The sequence below is a fragment of the Balearica regulorum genome, chromosome 7 (genome assembly GCF_011004875.1).
Source record: "Balearica regulorum gibbericeps isolate bBalReg1 chromosome 7, bBalReg1.pri, whole genome shotgun sequence".
NCBI lineage: Eukaryota > Metazoa > Chordata > Aves > Gruiformes > Gruidae > Balearica > Balearica regulorum.
The window spans coordinates 20,440,960-20,457,912 of NC_046190.1; the positions used below are offsets into that span (position 1 = coordinate 20,440,960).

A 16,953-nucleotide genomic window follows, 5' to 3' on the forward strand; every position below is an offset into this window, starting at 1 on the left:
AAATAAGACAATAACAAAACAGGTTGGCAACATTGCTGCAAGGAAGGCGGCAATAGGGCACAAGGATTGACTAAGATGCAGAGAGAAGTGATCAGTTGCTGTGTCCAGAAAAGGTCTTGGAGACTGCAGAGCAGCTAAAGAGAAAAGCAACAGCAGCAATACCCGTATCCTTCTGTGGACATGTCAAACTCCACAAATGATGGAGCCAAAGCAGTGCTGCGGAGCTGGAAGTTTCGAGGTGACGTCATGGAGATGAGACTCATTGCAGTCTGGAGTGCCAGTGTAGATCCCTTAGACACCCAAGGAGAGCTGCTGACAGGCACAATTGTCTGAGGATCAGTTTTATTGTCCACCTTGTCCTCTTCTGAACCTACAAGATCAACATAGTTCCTAACAAGATCAGTGTCTGCAATACCTTTTTCAGTCACAGACTTTGCCCGTATTCAGTTAATCACTGCTAGGAACAGTGCTACATGCTCTTCAAATAACACATCCTCAGCAGCCTGCAGAAATCCTCAGCAATACACAAAAATATTGCACTGAGGGAATTTCAAAATGGAAGGCTGGCAGGAGAGATGAGCTTGCAGAAGTGATAGCCATATTTTTTCTCCACACATCTTCAGGCCGCTCCAAACTTCACTTCTAGTGAAAAAGGCTCCTGACCCATTGGTTCCATTTTTCTTATACACAGACCATTCAATTCTGCCATAATGGAATGGTTATGGCAGAATGTGGGAGAGGATCTGAAGAATGACTGCAAAGAACCAAAGACCCAAATTTGCACTATGCTGTATCAGGTGTCTCATAGGCATGAGAACAGTTTAAGCACCAAATACTACTACTGTAGCTTTTCACCTGCAAAATATGTTAGAACAGAGAAAGGACTTGGATGGAGAATGGCCTGCATAAGCAAGGCACACTACTAGGATATCCTAGGGATTACGAAAAGCAGTGCTTTTTATTCACATCTTTATTTCTAGCTATAAACCACAGGGAAAACATGCTGCAAATCCAGGAAATGCTCCCCTTGGTTTGTGGAATATGATTAGTATTTTTATATGCTTCCATGTCTGATCCAGCAAAGTCTGAGTCTATATCAGCATCTGACTTCAGTACACATATTATCATTTGATCTCTGCTGGTCATTAGATCAGCTCTCAGTGTCAGTTAAGTATCACCCAACCTGGGCAATACCCAGTCTAAGACATCCAGGTATACTCCACTTTCACTGTGACTTTCTTGGAGCAACCTACTCCAACAGCAGTTTGCATCTATAACCCAGTCACTGTATCAGCAACAGGTTGTCCATTGAGTGTTTACCTGCATTCCAAGTTGCATTAGTTGAATGACTCCCCTGACATGAAAGGGCCTCAGTCTTGTTTGTGCTGGGCCTGGAAGGCAGTGGCGGAGAACCTCCCAACCAAAGAAATTGCCTAATGTGGGAAGAAAAAAAAAAAAAAAGGCAACCAAAAAAGGAAAACAATCAAGCCAGACACTTTGGAGTCATAGCAACCATGCAAATACAGCTCAGCTCTCTGGACACCAACTTTCTTAGTGGATACCAAATTTTAAAGATATCCCAAATAGAACAGAAGGAATGTTTTCCATTGTATCATCACAAATACTTGTTTTGCTTTACACTTCCCCTTTCAAGGTTTTCCTATTAAAAAAGTTGAAAGTTTATTTCCTTCAGCAATACTTCTGAATAATACTAATTTTTCAGAAAAAGATCTATGGGGGAGGGGTTACTTTGTTTTTTGATTTTTTTTCTCTCTGTTTTCTTTTAGGAAATTCTGTTCCATTTTTGAGTAAAATAAATCCAATCTTCCACTGCATATCCAACTTCATCTGCACTCTGATCTCTGTCAGGTACTCTCATGCCTAGTACTTGTTATAGATAAAAAAAGTAGAAACAACACAGACTGAGAAACAAGACTACACTTCTTATTTCTGCATCTGTCATTGACATGGATCTGAGCTAAGAGAAAGTCACTTTTACTTTTCAGGAAACAGCTTCTCCATATGAATACCCAGAGAAAATAGCCCTGCTTGGTTTGCAATTACTTACTTAGTTACCATTCATAAATGGCTTTACAACTCCTTCAGAGATGATGCAGTAGAACACTACAGACTCACACCATCTTCAGTAAGTCATTTAAGCATATACCCTGTGATCAATATGTAAGTACTATTAAGTGAGACTTGAAACAAAAGGCTGAGTCTTGCTGAATTAGAGCACTACATGAAGTATCCAATTATTGCACAAACTTTGAACCACTAAAGCAAATTGGTTCCATTAAATACAATCTGATACCTTAACACATCTGGCGCAATAGCCTGTGATGCAAGCTTCTCAAACACTCTAGTGAGGGGCAGATGCAGTGGATGGCTCTCATCACGGAAGGCATCTTGACAGGAAGTTATAATGGTGCTCAGCAAGCCAGATCCACACATCACCTGGCGACTCTTCTCTGACTTCACCAGGGACTGGATATGATCAACCACAGCACACTGGATTTCCTGTGAAAGCTGAAACAGACACAGAAGAAGTGAGTGGGCTGGCACTAATACTGTACATGGTGACAGATTTTTTTTTCTTTTCCAAATTGTCAAATCTCTGGCCCAGAAAGAAGCCTCTAAGGCTGAGGCTCAAATGCAACTGTATGACTATTCTATAAAGCTCTGCACTTGAACAGTGTGCTTATATCCATCTGAGTAGCTGCTTGGCTGTCCACAGTTGACCTTTCCCACCACCATGCTATGGTAGTGATGGAAGAGTACAATTGGCTCTCATTCAAAAGAAGGGACCACCACCAAGTACAGGTTATTAGGCATAAGCTCCAAGACCAACACAGTAACTCAGAACGTATTTAACATTAAGCATGTGTAGTGTCATATTGACATGATCTACTCTTCGTTCTAAAAGCACCGTTTAAACAAAACTGTATCTAGCAATATCATGAAACAATTTTAAACACTTCTCTACGTGTTTTGCTGAACTGAAGCTTTACTTCACTATTGCTTCTTAATGGCCTTAAAGAAATATCTCAATTCTCATAAATTAACTTTAAAGTAATTTGTTCCCAATTAGGAATGGAGCCTACCCCTTTGACCTAACGAGATTTCACACAAAACTAACTATGCATCATATATTTAAGTACAAGTCTTATAAAGACGAAATGTTCCTCACCCCCAAGAGTTCTTTGGCTCTCATGTGGTCTTCTAGGAAATATCTATAAAAAACTTTTAAAGAAAAGTGTGGTGGCAGACATGCAGATTAGGATGATTTGGGATTTGATGATTTGATTATACAACATGAATAAGAAGCAACTTCACTGGATTCAGAATAACTTAGCTTATTAAGTATAAAGAGGAATTCAGCTCTCTTGCATCCAGACCAAACTCTAAACCAGTACAGGACAAAATTCAAAGCCAAAAAGTAATTTGTTTTCATAGTGCTCGGCAACCAAAAGCCCCAGTTGCAACACTTAGGCAATAATACTAGCACACCCAATGCAACATACATATTGTTTTCGTAAACTCAACTACTATTGCTATCTGAAGGGTGAGATCTTCGTATAACATTTTCTTCCCTCTGAATGACTGTTCATTCTCAGTGACACAAGTTTCACTGTGCATCTTATTAAATACAGAAATAAGCCACCAGACTAAACTGTGGATATTCTTCAGAGAGGAACTTCTTGCTACAGCCTCACTTACAGTTCTTTGGATCTTTTAATTACTGGCTTACTCCAGTTTTGACTGGATGCATGAAAGTATCTGGATGTATAAAGCTACTACGAAAACAGAGATGGACACAGGTCCTGACTAAGTGAAACTACTGGTTTACTCCAAAATAAATCTAATAAAAGCATAATGGCATACAAAAAATTGATTGTTTTCCTCAGCTTAGCAGCTTTGTCAATACTGGTATTGCCTTGTTTTGAATAAAATGTGCTGTTTTCATGGATCTTAGTTCCAGTAAAATGAGATTTTAGGGGAAATATTAATGGTGGCCAGGAAACTAGGCTGTCTGTTTCTATATGCATGGATTGATTTTCCTAACACATACTACTTGCACCATGAATCAGGATATTGAAGGTGCAGTTAGAATGTAACTGGGCTCACAGCTCTGCCTCAGATTAGTCTTAAGGGCAAAATGTCACCTAGCAATTTGCCCAATCTGTTTAAGTAGTTCCCAGATTCTTACTCCTAAAAGCCCATAGTTTCAAAAGTAGGTAGCTGAATTTAATTCACTGTTATTAGTCTTCAAAATGATTGTGCTATGTTTAAGATGAACAAGAACTTTGAACCTTTGACAGCATGGGTTCATTTCGAAAGAATGTAATTTTCTTAGGTTTAACAATGATACAGCAATAATTCTGTGTGCAATTGGAAAAAGCAAACTTACTTTTCAATCACAGGAGCACATCTCACTTGAAAAGCTAGCAGCCCTTCACAGAAAATTAGAATTAACTTCCTAATATAACACAGAGGTTTAGTTTTACTAATGAAGAAACCAAGGCATTGAAAGTAGTGCTTTCAAAAAGTTCCAAGTGACCCAGAATTTTTAAATCATGCTTTCAAAAGAAAAGATAGACATCCATCAGCTTAAAACCCATTGTCTGTAGAGAGTTTGAGTAACTTCTGAAAATCACCTGTGCAATTTTTTCCCTTAAAATGCTATTAAAAAAATTCATAAATTCCTCACAGCTCATATTCCTGATGCATAGTTCCCAGCTGCAAGCACATTCCCATTCTATCACAATATTCTGCTGATTAACTCTCACCCACTGACCTTAACAAGCAAAGCTTACTTTGCTGACAGTATGTATAGAAGGTTTTACAAAGTTACAGAATAGCTTGTGTTCATGCACTCCTTGCAAGTAGACAGGGGAAAAAAACCACTATGAATTGTGTGAACTGTTTCTACTTTTCCAAAAACATAACCTAGATAGGGCCTAGTTAAATGCCACATAAATTATATCATCTCCATCGGGCTTTTCACATTTACGCTTGGTACAGCTTGTGTGTAAGAGAAGTTACAGAGCCTTCCTCATATAAATACCAGGGCTACTATTGCCTTCTAGAGAAAATACACTGGCAAGTCCTGACCGTTTGAAGCCAGGCAACAAAATCTCTTCATAATGTTAAGAATCCTTTTGTTATTTCTGGTGGTCTGACAGACCTCTCGCTTGCTAAATTACATTTAGTTGCAGTATTTTTCCCCCACACAGTATCAGCTGAATGCAAAGATTCCTCCTCATTTTTCTAAGCAACTGTGCAGTGGTGTAATATGATGTTCATCAGACACCTGAAAGGAAGGTAAAGCTCTCTGTGCGCCACCTTATAAATGATACCATTGCATGAAAAACAACACAAAATAGAAAATGATCTTCAGTATAGTTAGCCAGGGACTCTTGGCAGAGTTCCTATCTCTGCAATCCAGGGTACATTACCAAGATTTTAGTGGAACTTCAGGGGTGCTGGCTGCTTTTTAAAGAGAAAGTGAATAGCAAAAGAAACAGGACAAATAAAAGGGCAGGATGTGAGATTGGAAGCGCAGGAGGAAAATTGCTTGGTCATATAAACAGTGAAAGCTTCAGAAGTTGGTTGATCAATGAACAAGCAAACTTCTTACTAAAAGCCCAAAAAATAACCTTGGAAAAGATTATGCAGACGGGCTGTGCATTTTCTTAATAAAAACCTAACCTGTTATGTTGTAATCAGAACAGGCTCAGCAAAGAAAAATCCCCCAGGAGACAAGGCTAAAGCAAAGCCTGCAGGAAAGTCCTCAGCTCCTTCAGCTACCCACCCAGGCTAGAGGACCCACTGCCAGGGTGTTTCTAGTCTCCTTCCTCCTACCAGAGTTCTGGTCCATTCTCCTTTCTCCCAAAGGGGAATGAAGCTCTGGTCAAATACCCAAAGAATTTCCTTGTGCAGACAATGCAGTGCAATAATTTAGGAAGTCACTGTGATATTAACACTTACATTAGCAATGATATTAGCAATATATGTCACACAGTTTTCTGTGGACCATATCTATGTCAGAGACCTTCTTAGTTTAGAAAGAATTTATGTTTTTCGCAAGTACAAATACTTGGAAAGTGTTATGCTGTTAACATCAGCAAGAACAACTAGTTTAGGCTAAATTTAAAACAGGTCTTTTTAAAAGGTGCAAAATCCTTATTTATGCACGTTTTAGTTTTACATCTGTCAATATGACAGTAGGCCATCATAGGAGAGACATGGATAAAAATAGAGAAGGCAAATCCAGCTGTAGAAGCAATAATATTATTTAACAAAAGTATAGATAATTTACATAATGAATCACATGAGGATGACAGAACTGAATCATGCTTTGATTCTCTTCTCAAAAGTTCTTTTCTTTCCCTTACTCAGCCTTGTTAGATCTAGAGGACCTTCTTATCTGACATCACAAACAGAAAAGATCTGGCATGACACTCTGGAGTCTTAAAAGCCACAGTTCCAAAATGCCAAGCAAAGATGAGGTATGTTTGAGGGGAAACTGTGAATATCCTGAGCCACATATCTAAAGTGGATGTTAACCTATGTCACTTGTACTTAGTTTGAGACATCTGACAATGCTATGTTTCTTCACTGAACAGGCAGCATATTAATAAAAGGAAAATCCACCTTGTATTTGGTCAAACTGTACGCAGTTTGATGGGAAATGGCTTAGCACCAGTCCTAAGCATGAATATGTGCAATGTCCTCTAAATACAGTTTACTGACTCAAAGACTGTCTCTTTGGGGGGGTTTAAAGCTTTTAAGCAAATTTTCATAGCCATATGACATTCAAATGACTTTTGATCTTACCTAGGAATGGTAGTAATATACAACCACAAATCTGTTCTCCTCAGCTTTTAATTGTCATTCTAGAAAGTCAGAATAAATGACTGATGTGCAAAGCTACCTGTTTTACTGACTGCTAGTGTTTTTGCTATGCTGACAGGCTCAACATTGCTTCAGCCCATCCTGCTTGGGCCTGGCAAAGGTCACTCAGAAACAGCAAATTTGGCAGGAAATGGGTATTATCTCTGAGGGTCAGAATCAAAGTACATTAATTTTATTGAGTTCTATTAACATTTCTGTAAAAGCAGTGCTTTCTCATTGTCATTTCTGTGAAAGCAAAGGATTTGCACATGACCTGAACTGATTCCAAAGATTTTTCCAGATTATTCCTGAACACTTGAGCCTAAAAAAAATAAATCAGAGCACTAAAACAAGCAGAAAGAGATGAGTTACTGTCTGTTCTTCATCATTGCTCCTAAAAATGTACTGTTTCATTCAGTTTTAAACTCACAGCAAAAAGCCCCTTTAGATTTTTGAATGAAAGTCTGCAGAAAAAAAGGCTCCATCCACAAAGAAATTTCATCATCTCTCATATAGCTGTCAAACACTGTTGCACTAAAAGAAATAATAGTACCCTGTTTAGGACAGAATATACCTATTCAAAGGAAAATTCCTTCAGTTGTTATCCTTCTGTCAAGTAGCTCCCCACTTTCACTAGCTATTGAAGTCCACCTTTTGCATCAGAACTTGCCTGACTCCCACGTTCCAAGTAGCACCTTATTTCACAAGGGTTCATGCAGTAGTATATGCTATGATTAAAAGGTACTAAAGTCCAGCCTTTTGTGTCACTACCTGGCAGCATCAGTGAACTGCTCAAGCTACACAACACGAGGTTCTACTCATTCTCTCCCTGAGAATTAGCTAGAAAAATCCTATTTTTTCCTTATCCTGTGGGTCATTTGATGAAAAACTCTTCAGGACATGTGTTAACTCCTAGCCAGAGTCTGACTCGGGACCCTGGATAACAGTGGTCCCATTTTGCCTGGTGCAATCCTATTCACAACAGCAATACTAAACAAACACTATCAGTAATAGTTTCTTAAAGGAAAAAGGAGTGAGAAAGGAAGAAAAGATGAACACACTTAAATATCTAACTGAAATTGCTGGAATTTGTGCTCTAGCCCTTCATATTTTTAAGAACACTGCCATCTATTGAGGGTCTGAGAGGCTTTCTCTCTCGTACAGCTCAGCCCTAGAGCCAACTCCGATAGGATTGAGAGAGTGTCATCAAGAAACTATTAACTGTTCTACTTGTTTTTCAGAAATTAATTACTCTAATCAACAAAATTTCACTAGCTGATGGCTTGGTTCCACTACACAGATTTGGGATGTGCCAGCAGTTACTTGCACTCCCACCTTCCACAGCTCTGGATGAACAATCTGGTTTTATTTCAATCCCTCCATATATACTTTAACAGTATTCAAGTATTTTAGACCAGATAGCCGATACAATATAGGCAATATGCTTGTTCAGAGTGGGCGTGTGTATGGAAGGTTTAACAAAGCACAGCAGATTCTAAGCTGCATTGAAAGTTTATGGACCGTTAAGCCTAAAGAGCCAGACTGTTCTGGTTGTTCAGTCCATTAGCAATATTTTAAACAATTTTCAAGGGACTTCTACACTTGTGCCTTTGCAGTAAGTATTCTGGGATCAAGACCCATGCACTGCATCAGTCAACACTTAGTCAAACTGATAGTCAAGAACCTTTGCTGTTCTTACATCTGTTGACTCAGTGAAATTTGCACTGATCCTCCTGCCAGTGTTCTAGGTAAATTTTAGTACTTCCACATCTGCAAAGAGTAAGCAATTCTTGGAAATGAAGCTACAAAAACATAGCAGACATTGTTTAGATAGCACTTTGATATGTTCAGACTCACCTGAGAGTGTCCTTCTTTGTACAGCTTTGGCAGCAATCTCACCATAACACAGACAGCACCTGGATGTACAATGGCACAGTCTCCCATTTCCCACCTGCAGGAAAAAGATGCATAAGACCTATCATAATCATCATTAACAACAACAAAGAGGGTCCAACAATGTTCCAGCAGAACACAGCATTAAATTCTCCTAGCAGTAATCAGGCTCAGCATTTGAAACTAAACAAGTTCTACAGATGACCTGGAACAGCTGGAAGCCTCCCTACAGTAACAAAGACAGGACATAACCTGCTCATGAGCTCACATCTCAGGGACATGCACAAAGATGTGCAGCAGCCTCTTTAAACAAACTTTGCCGTTGAAGGTACTTGCAACAGTAACAGACAACCTTGCAAAGGAACAGACAACCAGAGGGATCTCTCTGATGCATCAGCCCAGAACTAGTGTTATATTTTCTATTTTCAAGCATTCTGTAACTTTGATCAGACAATAACTTCAGTACTTGCAATCCATAATAGCAATAAGCAAAGATGAGACAGTCTTGATAAAATCAGTATGTAACCCTTCCCTTCCAACACCAGAATCTGCCTAAACTAGTGAAAGTTAAATATCTGTGCTTTCCCACCGGTTTTCATTTTTGCCATGTATCACCTTTGTATGTTCAGGCACAGGAAGGAACTGAGGCAGAGTTACCACAGAGAAGATCTGCTTGTGCTCTTATGGCCAGATATATCTCAAAGATGAAGCCACAGCATAGCAGTAACTCTAGTTTAGGCACTGCAGGCTCAAAATGTTCAGAGTATAATCAGCATTTCTGGGTACACCTCTGAACTGGAGTTGTGATGCGTACTATCAGAAACATCTGTCCCAAATAGATCTTGTGAGAAAAGCAAAGGCGACATCTAATAGCCATAATTAGATTGAAAAAATAAAGCACAAAATGCTTTATGGAATGTATAAAACAAAGGGTACAAGTAAAAGAGTGAACATTTTAAAAAAGCTTTTACGAGGGACCTAATAACAGCCTTTTTACCCTCCTTTAACATTAACCACTTCCATAAAGGCTCATCACATACATGAGAGCAGCGAGTAATGTGTAGCACACTGCCACACAGTGACAAATAATTCTTACTGCACCCTCAAGAAAGATACTTTCAAAGAAATTGCTCATTTGCAGTATTTTCTGTGTAATGAATCAAAATCAGATCTTGTATAAATACTTACTGCAGCAGTGGCTCCAGTGTGGACACACACAACTGTACTTGATATGAACGTGGGTTTGTTTTTAAACGTCAAACAAGAAAAAAGTACACATTGAAAGTACACTCTCCTTCCACCTACCCCCAAAAAACCCTAACCACCTTTAAAGAGAAAATCCAGGCCCACAGAATCAATAGGATTGAAATTTCAGTCTGTTTCCCTGCTGCAACTGTGCTCCCCAGAGCAAGTGCAGTTTTAGCCTAAGCCACTGTATTCAAGGATTGACTTCCCAAACTCTCAATCCAATCCAAACTTCCATCTCTAGCATTGTCAAAATACATTGGCAAGCTGTCTGTCCAGTTTTCCTAAAACACAGCAGTCTTCCCAAAAATTACACACTGAAGAAATATGGTTACCACTGAATCTCGAAATTTTTCTTTGGTATAGAGAGTGTTTTCATAATCCATATGATGTGGAGTAAAGGTAAAATGTGAGCTAACAAAATGTGAATATCAGAAGACCATAATAGAAAGTCATCCTTAAAAAAAAAAATAATGAAACTGTTAAGACATTTCCACAGTTATAAGTAGATGTTTTACTTTTTAGCACTGCCTGGCACATTTAGCACTCTCCAGGGCTGTTAATAAAGAGCAAAGAAGGAAAATCCAGAGTCCCTGACCAGCATCAAACTACACCTCAACTTTCCTGCCAGCACTGCACACTCACTCCCCTCTAAGAATATTATATAAACCCTATCTCCAGCCTTCTCTGTGGTTTTCCCAAGAGGACCTCATTTTCTAGCTTGTCTTAGCACAAAAGCTGTCTCCACATACCAACTCCTCACTCCTGCAAATATCCCATCTCTCACACTCCTGCCTTAGGGCTATCCAGTCAGCCCCATGATTCCACTCCATCTACCCCACCAGTATCACGGTGTGAATCCCAAATCTGCTCTGCACTGGCTGCTATTTAAAACAAGACAAATAAGAGGGTTTGGGGACAAAATGAGATGCCACAAAGAACCTGAAGAGCCATCAGCGCAGTGAGTCTGTGGTAACAGCAGCTGCAGCAGCCATTCTGGTGGGCACGAAGAGGGGCTTCCTTCCCAAAGAGAGATCAGCCTCAGTTAACACAGCTTGCAGCAAGCTATCTCTAATTACCAGGAGCAAAAGGAAAAACAGAGACCCCATCTGTCACAGAAGGTGCTTCAAACATTAATGCAGGAGCAGGAACACAGAGGGCTGTTTTTCAGATGGGAACGAAAAGGTCAATTGCCCTGCAGCCCAGCAGCTTGCAGCATCGTTGGCCACCGGACAGTGTAAAGGGCTAGACTATTATCCAGTTAAAATGCCGATTTTCCTGTGTCTCAGTCACAGGTTCCCATAGGACCACCTTTTCCCCTCTTTGGGGATGTTAAATACATGTTGCAGGATGGAGCATCACAGGATACCTACTCTAACTGCACTCAAGTTCCTCTTTTCAAGCTGCATAGCCCCAGACTGAAGCCTTCTCCAGGAGGAAGTGTGAGCATGGAGTACAGCTAAGAGGAAGCTGCATCAGGGGAACCACAGGCTTGCAGGAACTCTGGAATCTTGATTTTTTATTTTTATTTCAGAAAAGCCAAAATTAATCGGGGCAGACTCAACTATACACAAGCTTCAACTCCCAGCAACTCCTTCCTTAGAGCCCAGTCCTGCTCCCACGTTGCGTCAGAACCTTCAGCACAAACTCTGCAACTCTTGGGGTTGTGGGTCCCACTGCTCCACTGAACACTTATGTCCCAATGTCTGACATCTTTTACCTTTCAAAATCAGGTGTTTTCTGCTGTCTGGAGGCCTGGAAGTTGGGATTGTGGCACTGATTTGTTTGTTCTAGGCAGGCTATGTCACACCTTACCTCAGTTTACTGTCATGTAAAGTGCAGATATCAGTCTTATTGTATTTCCCATAGCAAATAAAGACTTACTTCTCTTCAGGGTTTCCCCATAGCCTATAGGCAGGGGCAGGTAATTTGTTGCCTGGTCTTTTGAAAGCAACAGGATGCTCTTGAGCTTGGGGTCCCTCCTGATCATCTCTTGATGCCTCTCCCATCTCTGGCTTTCTCTCCTGGAAGTAGCTCTCCAGATGGAGGGTTCCTTTGACCATATGATCAAGAAAGTTCAGAATCCATATGCAGTTCTTTAGCCACATTGGGAAAGGTTCTGAAGAGCAGAAAGCTGCATCCAAGAATTCTGCAAACGTCCTCGTCTTCTCAAGTCTCAGAGGGATTTGCCATTTCCCTTGTGTCCAGAAGCATCCAAGTAACCCGAGATCCTCTGCCATCTTTTCAAAGAGACCGTTCCTCTGGAAGAAGTTGCTGTTGACAGGGTCCAGGTGCAGGGCTGCTGTTATCCCCTGAAGCGTGTAGAAAACAAGCTCCAATATACAATTCTGTCCAACTGCTGTCCACAGCCCAGACGGAGGGTCCTGCAAGGCACCTTCCATGTCTGAGAGAAGGGACAGGAGTCCATTGAATCCACTGCAGGTTCTGAAAGCTGAATGGCTCTTGGGACTCTCCAGTATCCTCAGGAGCGACTACGAACATTGGGAAGGAAGGAGACAAAAGCAGCACTTAAACCAAGGGACAAAGAAGCTTTAGAATATTTTAAAATTCCAAGTTTGTATCAAAATTCTTTCACTGAAATTTCACTCTTTGAAGAAAAAAAAAATTGGTCAAAGTAGAGGTCACCACTGCAAAACTTTTCTCCTCCTCCCTTCCTCCATATACCCAATGAGTCAAAAAAAACCCCAAGATTTGAATGCACTCTCAGGTGCAACCCATGTCAGCCTCAGTGGGCAATAATAATTCCCTTTCTCAGCAGAGTTATTTTTAAAGTTTGCACAACACTTTGGAGAAAAAAAGCCATAAAGCATCATATCTGAAGATAAAGAAGTCATTAGATTTTCTTTAACTTCACTGAGCTTAAAGCAGGTTATAAGTGAATATAACTTGAAAATATTACACATGCATAAAACCCAATCTATACCACTTGTAAATTTTGAATGCTATGGGCTTGCCATTTTAAAACAAATGTAGAAAAGTTATTAAAAGTTGTAGCGGTGCAAGTAAAATTCGTGAGAAAAAAGAACTTACAAGGAAACAGTCTACTGTATTTGAATGTAATCCATCCCAGGTTTTTGGGATGTTGCACAATTCATTTTGTAAATATGATGCTCTTTCCGGCACCAGGGACTTTTCAAATTTGAGGTTGTATCTTTTCACATTGGAAAGGGCTGATTTTACATATAAAGTTTCCTAACAGATATCCAACGAAAGAGGTTCACTTCACAACCTGCTGAAGAGAAAGTTTCTAACATAAATATATCTCCCTGTAACAGGATCTAGGACTGTGAGAAAGGGTTGCCAGAACTGGAGGGGGAGGGGGAACTCTATTACTGTCATTCAATTTTGTATGATAATGTATCAAACCAGGCAGAGACTTCTGAACAGGGAGTAAATTTAATAACTCAGAGTTGAAGTTATCAGGATGGCTTTAACACATTTCAGAGAAGGTCAACAGTAACCACATTTCCTCCAGCTCTAACTCAGTTAGAATTTAATCGCCCATGAGTTAGTATTCCTCTGTCTTGAATCTGTAAAACTGATGTCTGCTGGAAACCCCCTAACTCGGTTAATGTTAACAGAATTTATTTCACATTCCATTATTTGTTATTCCTCATAATTGCGCACGTGCCATGCTGGAATACGGCACTGCTAATTGCATTTGGGCTCAGGCTTTAACAGCTAAATATATATTAGCAAATCAATCTGAATTTGTGTGTAACACAATCACAGTCCCAATGGATGTAGATAATAAATTCATTTGCTTACATTATGCTTTAATATAGTTATCATTTGTCAAAATTAGACACTGAAGCTGCATTTATTTTCATATTAGTTTGGGCACTGTACTCAACTTTTCCACAAATATTGTTGAAGTTTACTGTTTCAAATCAAAGCTATAAACTTTGTCACTTTTTTTTTTCTTAAAGTAACATAGTTCTTTTATGACAGAAGCAGCTGCTATATTGTGCTGAAAGGTGAACTCAGTTCACACTTGGTAGAGAAAGTAGAAGGAAAATTAAATCAGTGTTTACAACACTGCTGCTTTTCAATTTAATGCCTATGATGTAAACCAAAATAAAGCACATTGATTCTTTCCCCTGCTTCATTGCTTATGGATCAGACCCTCTATAAACACAATGGAGGCTATGAATAGTTCTAATTTCTTCCTCCAAACATTCATAAGGTTCCTCCTTTCCATCATCTCACATTTTTTTTTCCACATCACTGGTGTACATCAGAGATGACAAAATTAAGGACAGCAAAGTTTCAACCTTGGAAACTTAACAGAATCAAACTGTTCATCTCATGCCTACCCTGCCCCTTCCAATCTTACTCCTTTACCTCTTCTCACATCCCTCCCTCCACATCTTCTCCATTTTCACACATATTTGTTTTTCCTTTCTCTGTCACATTACATAGAACTGCTCATACAGCTACACCCTTTGCCATTTCCATCTCTCCAGCCTGCATTACTATATAAGTCTTCAAAGTACTTCACAATCTGGTACTGAGTGAAGGTGTTAACCACACACACATATCACTAAAACTCAAAGCACCTCATTTACCAATCCAAAACTGGCCCATGGCTCTTTTTTCTTCCACACTTACCTTCTTGGAAAAAACACAATGCTAGGGGGCAGATTAAGAGCAATTTGCCACAAGTCAAGCATATTCCAAGAAGACAACCACCAAGTGTGAAGCCACATTAATTACCTTCAGGAGATCTAGTTTCAGATGTAGTTCCCCTTGAGTAGAAGAGCAGAGGGCCCCAATAATAATGCTCATATATTCTTCATAGCTGATGACTGACAGCTGCTCCAAGATGCTGAGAGTAGCACTCCTGTAGCACTCATCATCCAAAAATATCTTGATATATGGCACCATTCCATAGTCCTTCAGAACAACTGCGGACAAACATGGTATCATTTTTTACTTAAACTATCCTTAATTGTAGTTTTCACAGGCAGATTTTCAGTGTTGGTGTGAAGTGCAATATTTTTACAAATACAGCAGGAAAGGCAAGAAGAGCTGGTTAAGCTAAAGATGACACAAATTGAATGGCACAAGAACAACTAGGGATAAAATGACTGGATGACCATGGTTTCTAATCATCAGAGATGACAGCTTCCCAATACAATAATGAAAAGACATCTCGTTAGTTTTCAGCTTAAACATCTCTTTAGTTTATGAAGGGGACTGATATGCTGTGACAATATATTTTCACTGTGTAAGATGCTGCAAACATGATGTTTCTAGGATTCAAGAGTGATTTAAGTGGATTCCAATATTCAGAAGAGTTCACTTCTGTATTACTATGTTCCACAAGATTCCCCACACATACACCTCTTAGGTATGCCAATACTAAATGTATGAGTGTTACTCAGCACGCATGTGGTTCCATCAAGATTTCAAATAATAGATACCATGAAAAAAAATCTGGATGAGCAAACAATACACAAAATTCACGTACTTGTGTTTACCACAAGGTAAGTTTGTGTTTTCTATGTAAACATTTCAGGAGTATCCTCATGGATGTGGGAAGCAGGGTGACTATAGGGATAAGGTTCATTATACAGGATGAGAATATTTTTGCCACATTTCTTCCTGGTGTAATAATGCTATCCCTACACTTCTGGCTTTTGTCCTCCACTTCTCACTAAAGCACAGTAGGAAACTTTGTTGGTGCTCCTTAAGAAGCATCTTGGCTACTTACCACCAAATATCACAAAGATAATGCAGTCCTATGCCATGTCTTACCAGTGTTTCTCACAGACCCCACCGTAAGAGCAGCCACCATCTTCAGCATCACAGCATTTAATTCTTTCTCAGTGCCTTCTTCCAGACTAGGCAGATGGGTTCCAGCTGTCAGTGTATTAAAAGTCAATACAATTTATACAAGACATGGTTAACTGTAGCTAAAACCAAAAAGGAAAACCAATTCTCCAGCAAATTCTAGTTTTCTCTGAAGTATTACTTACAGGCTACTTGAACCCTAAAATGAGCAATAATATAGAGACAGGGCATTGTCTAGTCATCAAGGTCTAGTTTGGGAATGGGAAACACAGGCTTCCCTGTGCTCTGCAGCCCAGATCTCCTACATAACTATAGGCAATACTGGTAATAGTGGTGTTTGCACTTCCCAACTGATGCAGAGTTACCTGTTTAGTGATACCAGATAGGAACACACACAAATAAAAGAACATTAGAGGTTATGAGCTGTGAAGTGGTAAAATATTATAGCAACAGGGAGTACTTAAATACCTAAACTAAAAGTAAAGAGCAGAAACCCCCTGCATGTTCAAACGTTAACATTTCTAGGATCAGACAGTAAGGTAGGTTATCTTTAGATTTGAAAGTCTTGAAGTTTACAGGCTAAATTTCTGGAAACAAGAAAAGGGAAGTACCGATCACTTCACACAGTGTCTTCTCACCTGTCCCTCTTCATCTCTGTGTCTAAGTTTACAAATTACACAGCCATTAAATCATTCATTCTATAAAATTTAGATCACCAAGTGATCTAAAGCAGTGAAATTAATGCAAAGACAGAAGAAAGCCCCTATGCACCAGCTCATAATCAGAAAGTAAGTTTTCAAGAACATCAGTATTTATCTTGACAATCCTTACCTAAATACTTTTGTACAAAACTCTGCTTCTCTGATATCAAGAACACAAATCTAAGTGTCCTTGCAGGAAATGGATATCTGCATTCCAGAACTTCTATTGTAATTAATATTCCTTCTGTTTCTTGCAATAAACATGTATAAATACTTCAATTGTGCTTGCTGCATCAGAAGTTATACCTAGTACTTTGGGTCCCTCCTCCTTTACTAAATGACTATTGCACTGAAATGTAAAGGCATTTCCCAATTTACACAGCACAGAATGTTATCATGC

At 39.5% G+C, this 16,953-nt stretch overlaps 1 protein-coding gene across 6 annotated transcripts in view; it reads right to left on the reverse strand.

Annotated features, from left to right (window-relative positions):
- Positions 1-16,953, reverse strand: part of WDFY4 (WDFY family member 4) — a 146,595-nt gene that overhangs the window by 105,613 nt on the left and 24,029 nt on the right. For 4 of the 6 annotated variants that reach the window (XM_075758327.1, XM_075758324.1, XM_075758326.1 and 1 more), the window contains 7 exons: positions 15,817-15,921; positions 14,773-14,963; positions 11,920-12,527; positions 8,755-8,872; positions 2,315-2,529; positions 1,321-1,433; positions 163-370 (listed from right to left, as the gene is read on the reverse strand). In XM_075758327.1, the coding sequence (XP_075614442.1) occupies positions 163-370; positions 1,321-1,433; positions 2,315-2,529; positions 8,755-8,872; positions 11,920-12,527; positions 14,773-14,963; positions 15,817-15,921 (1,558 nt within the window). The remainder of the gene's footprint in view (positions 1-162; positions 371-1,320; positions 1,434-2,314; positions 2,530-8,754; positions 8,873-11,919; positions 12,528-14,772; positions 14,964-15,816; positions 15,922-16,953) is intronic. The other 2 variants (XM_075758329.1, XM_075758328.1) reach the window with 1 other exon arrangement.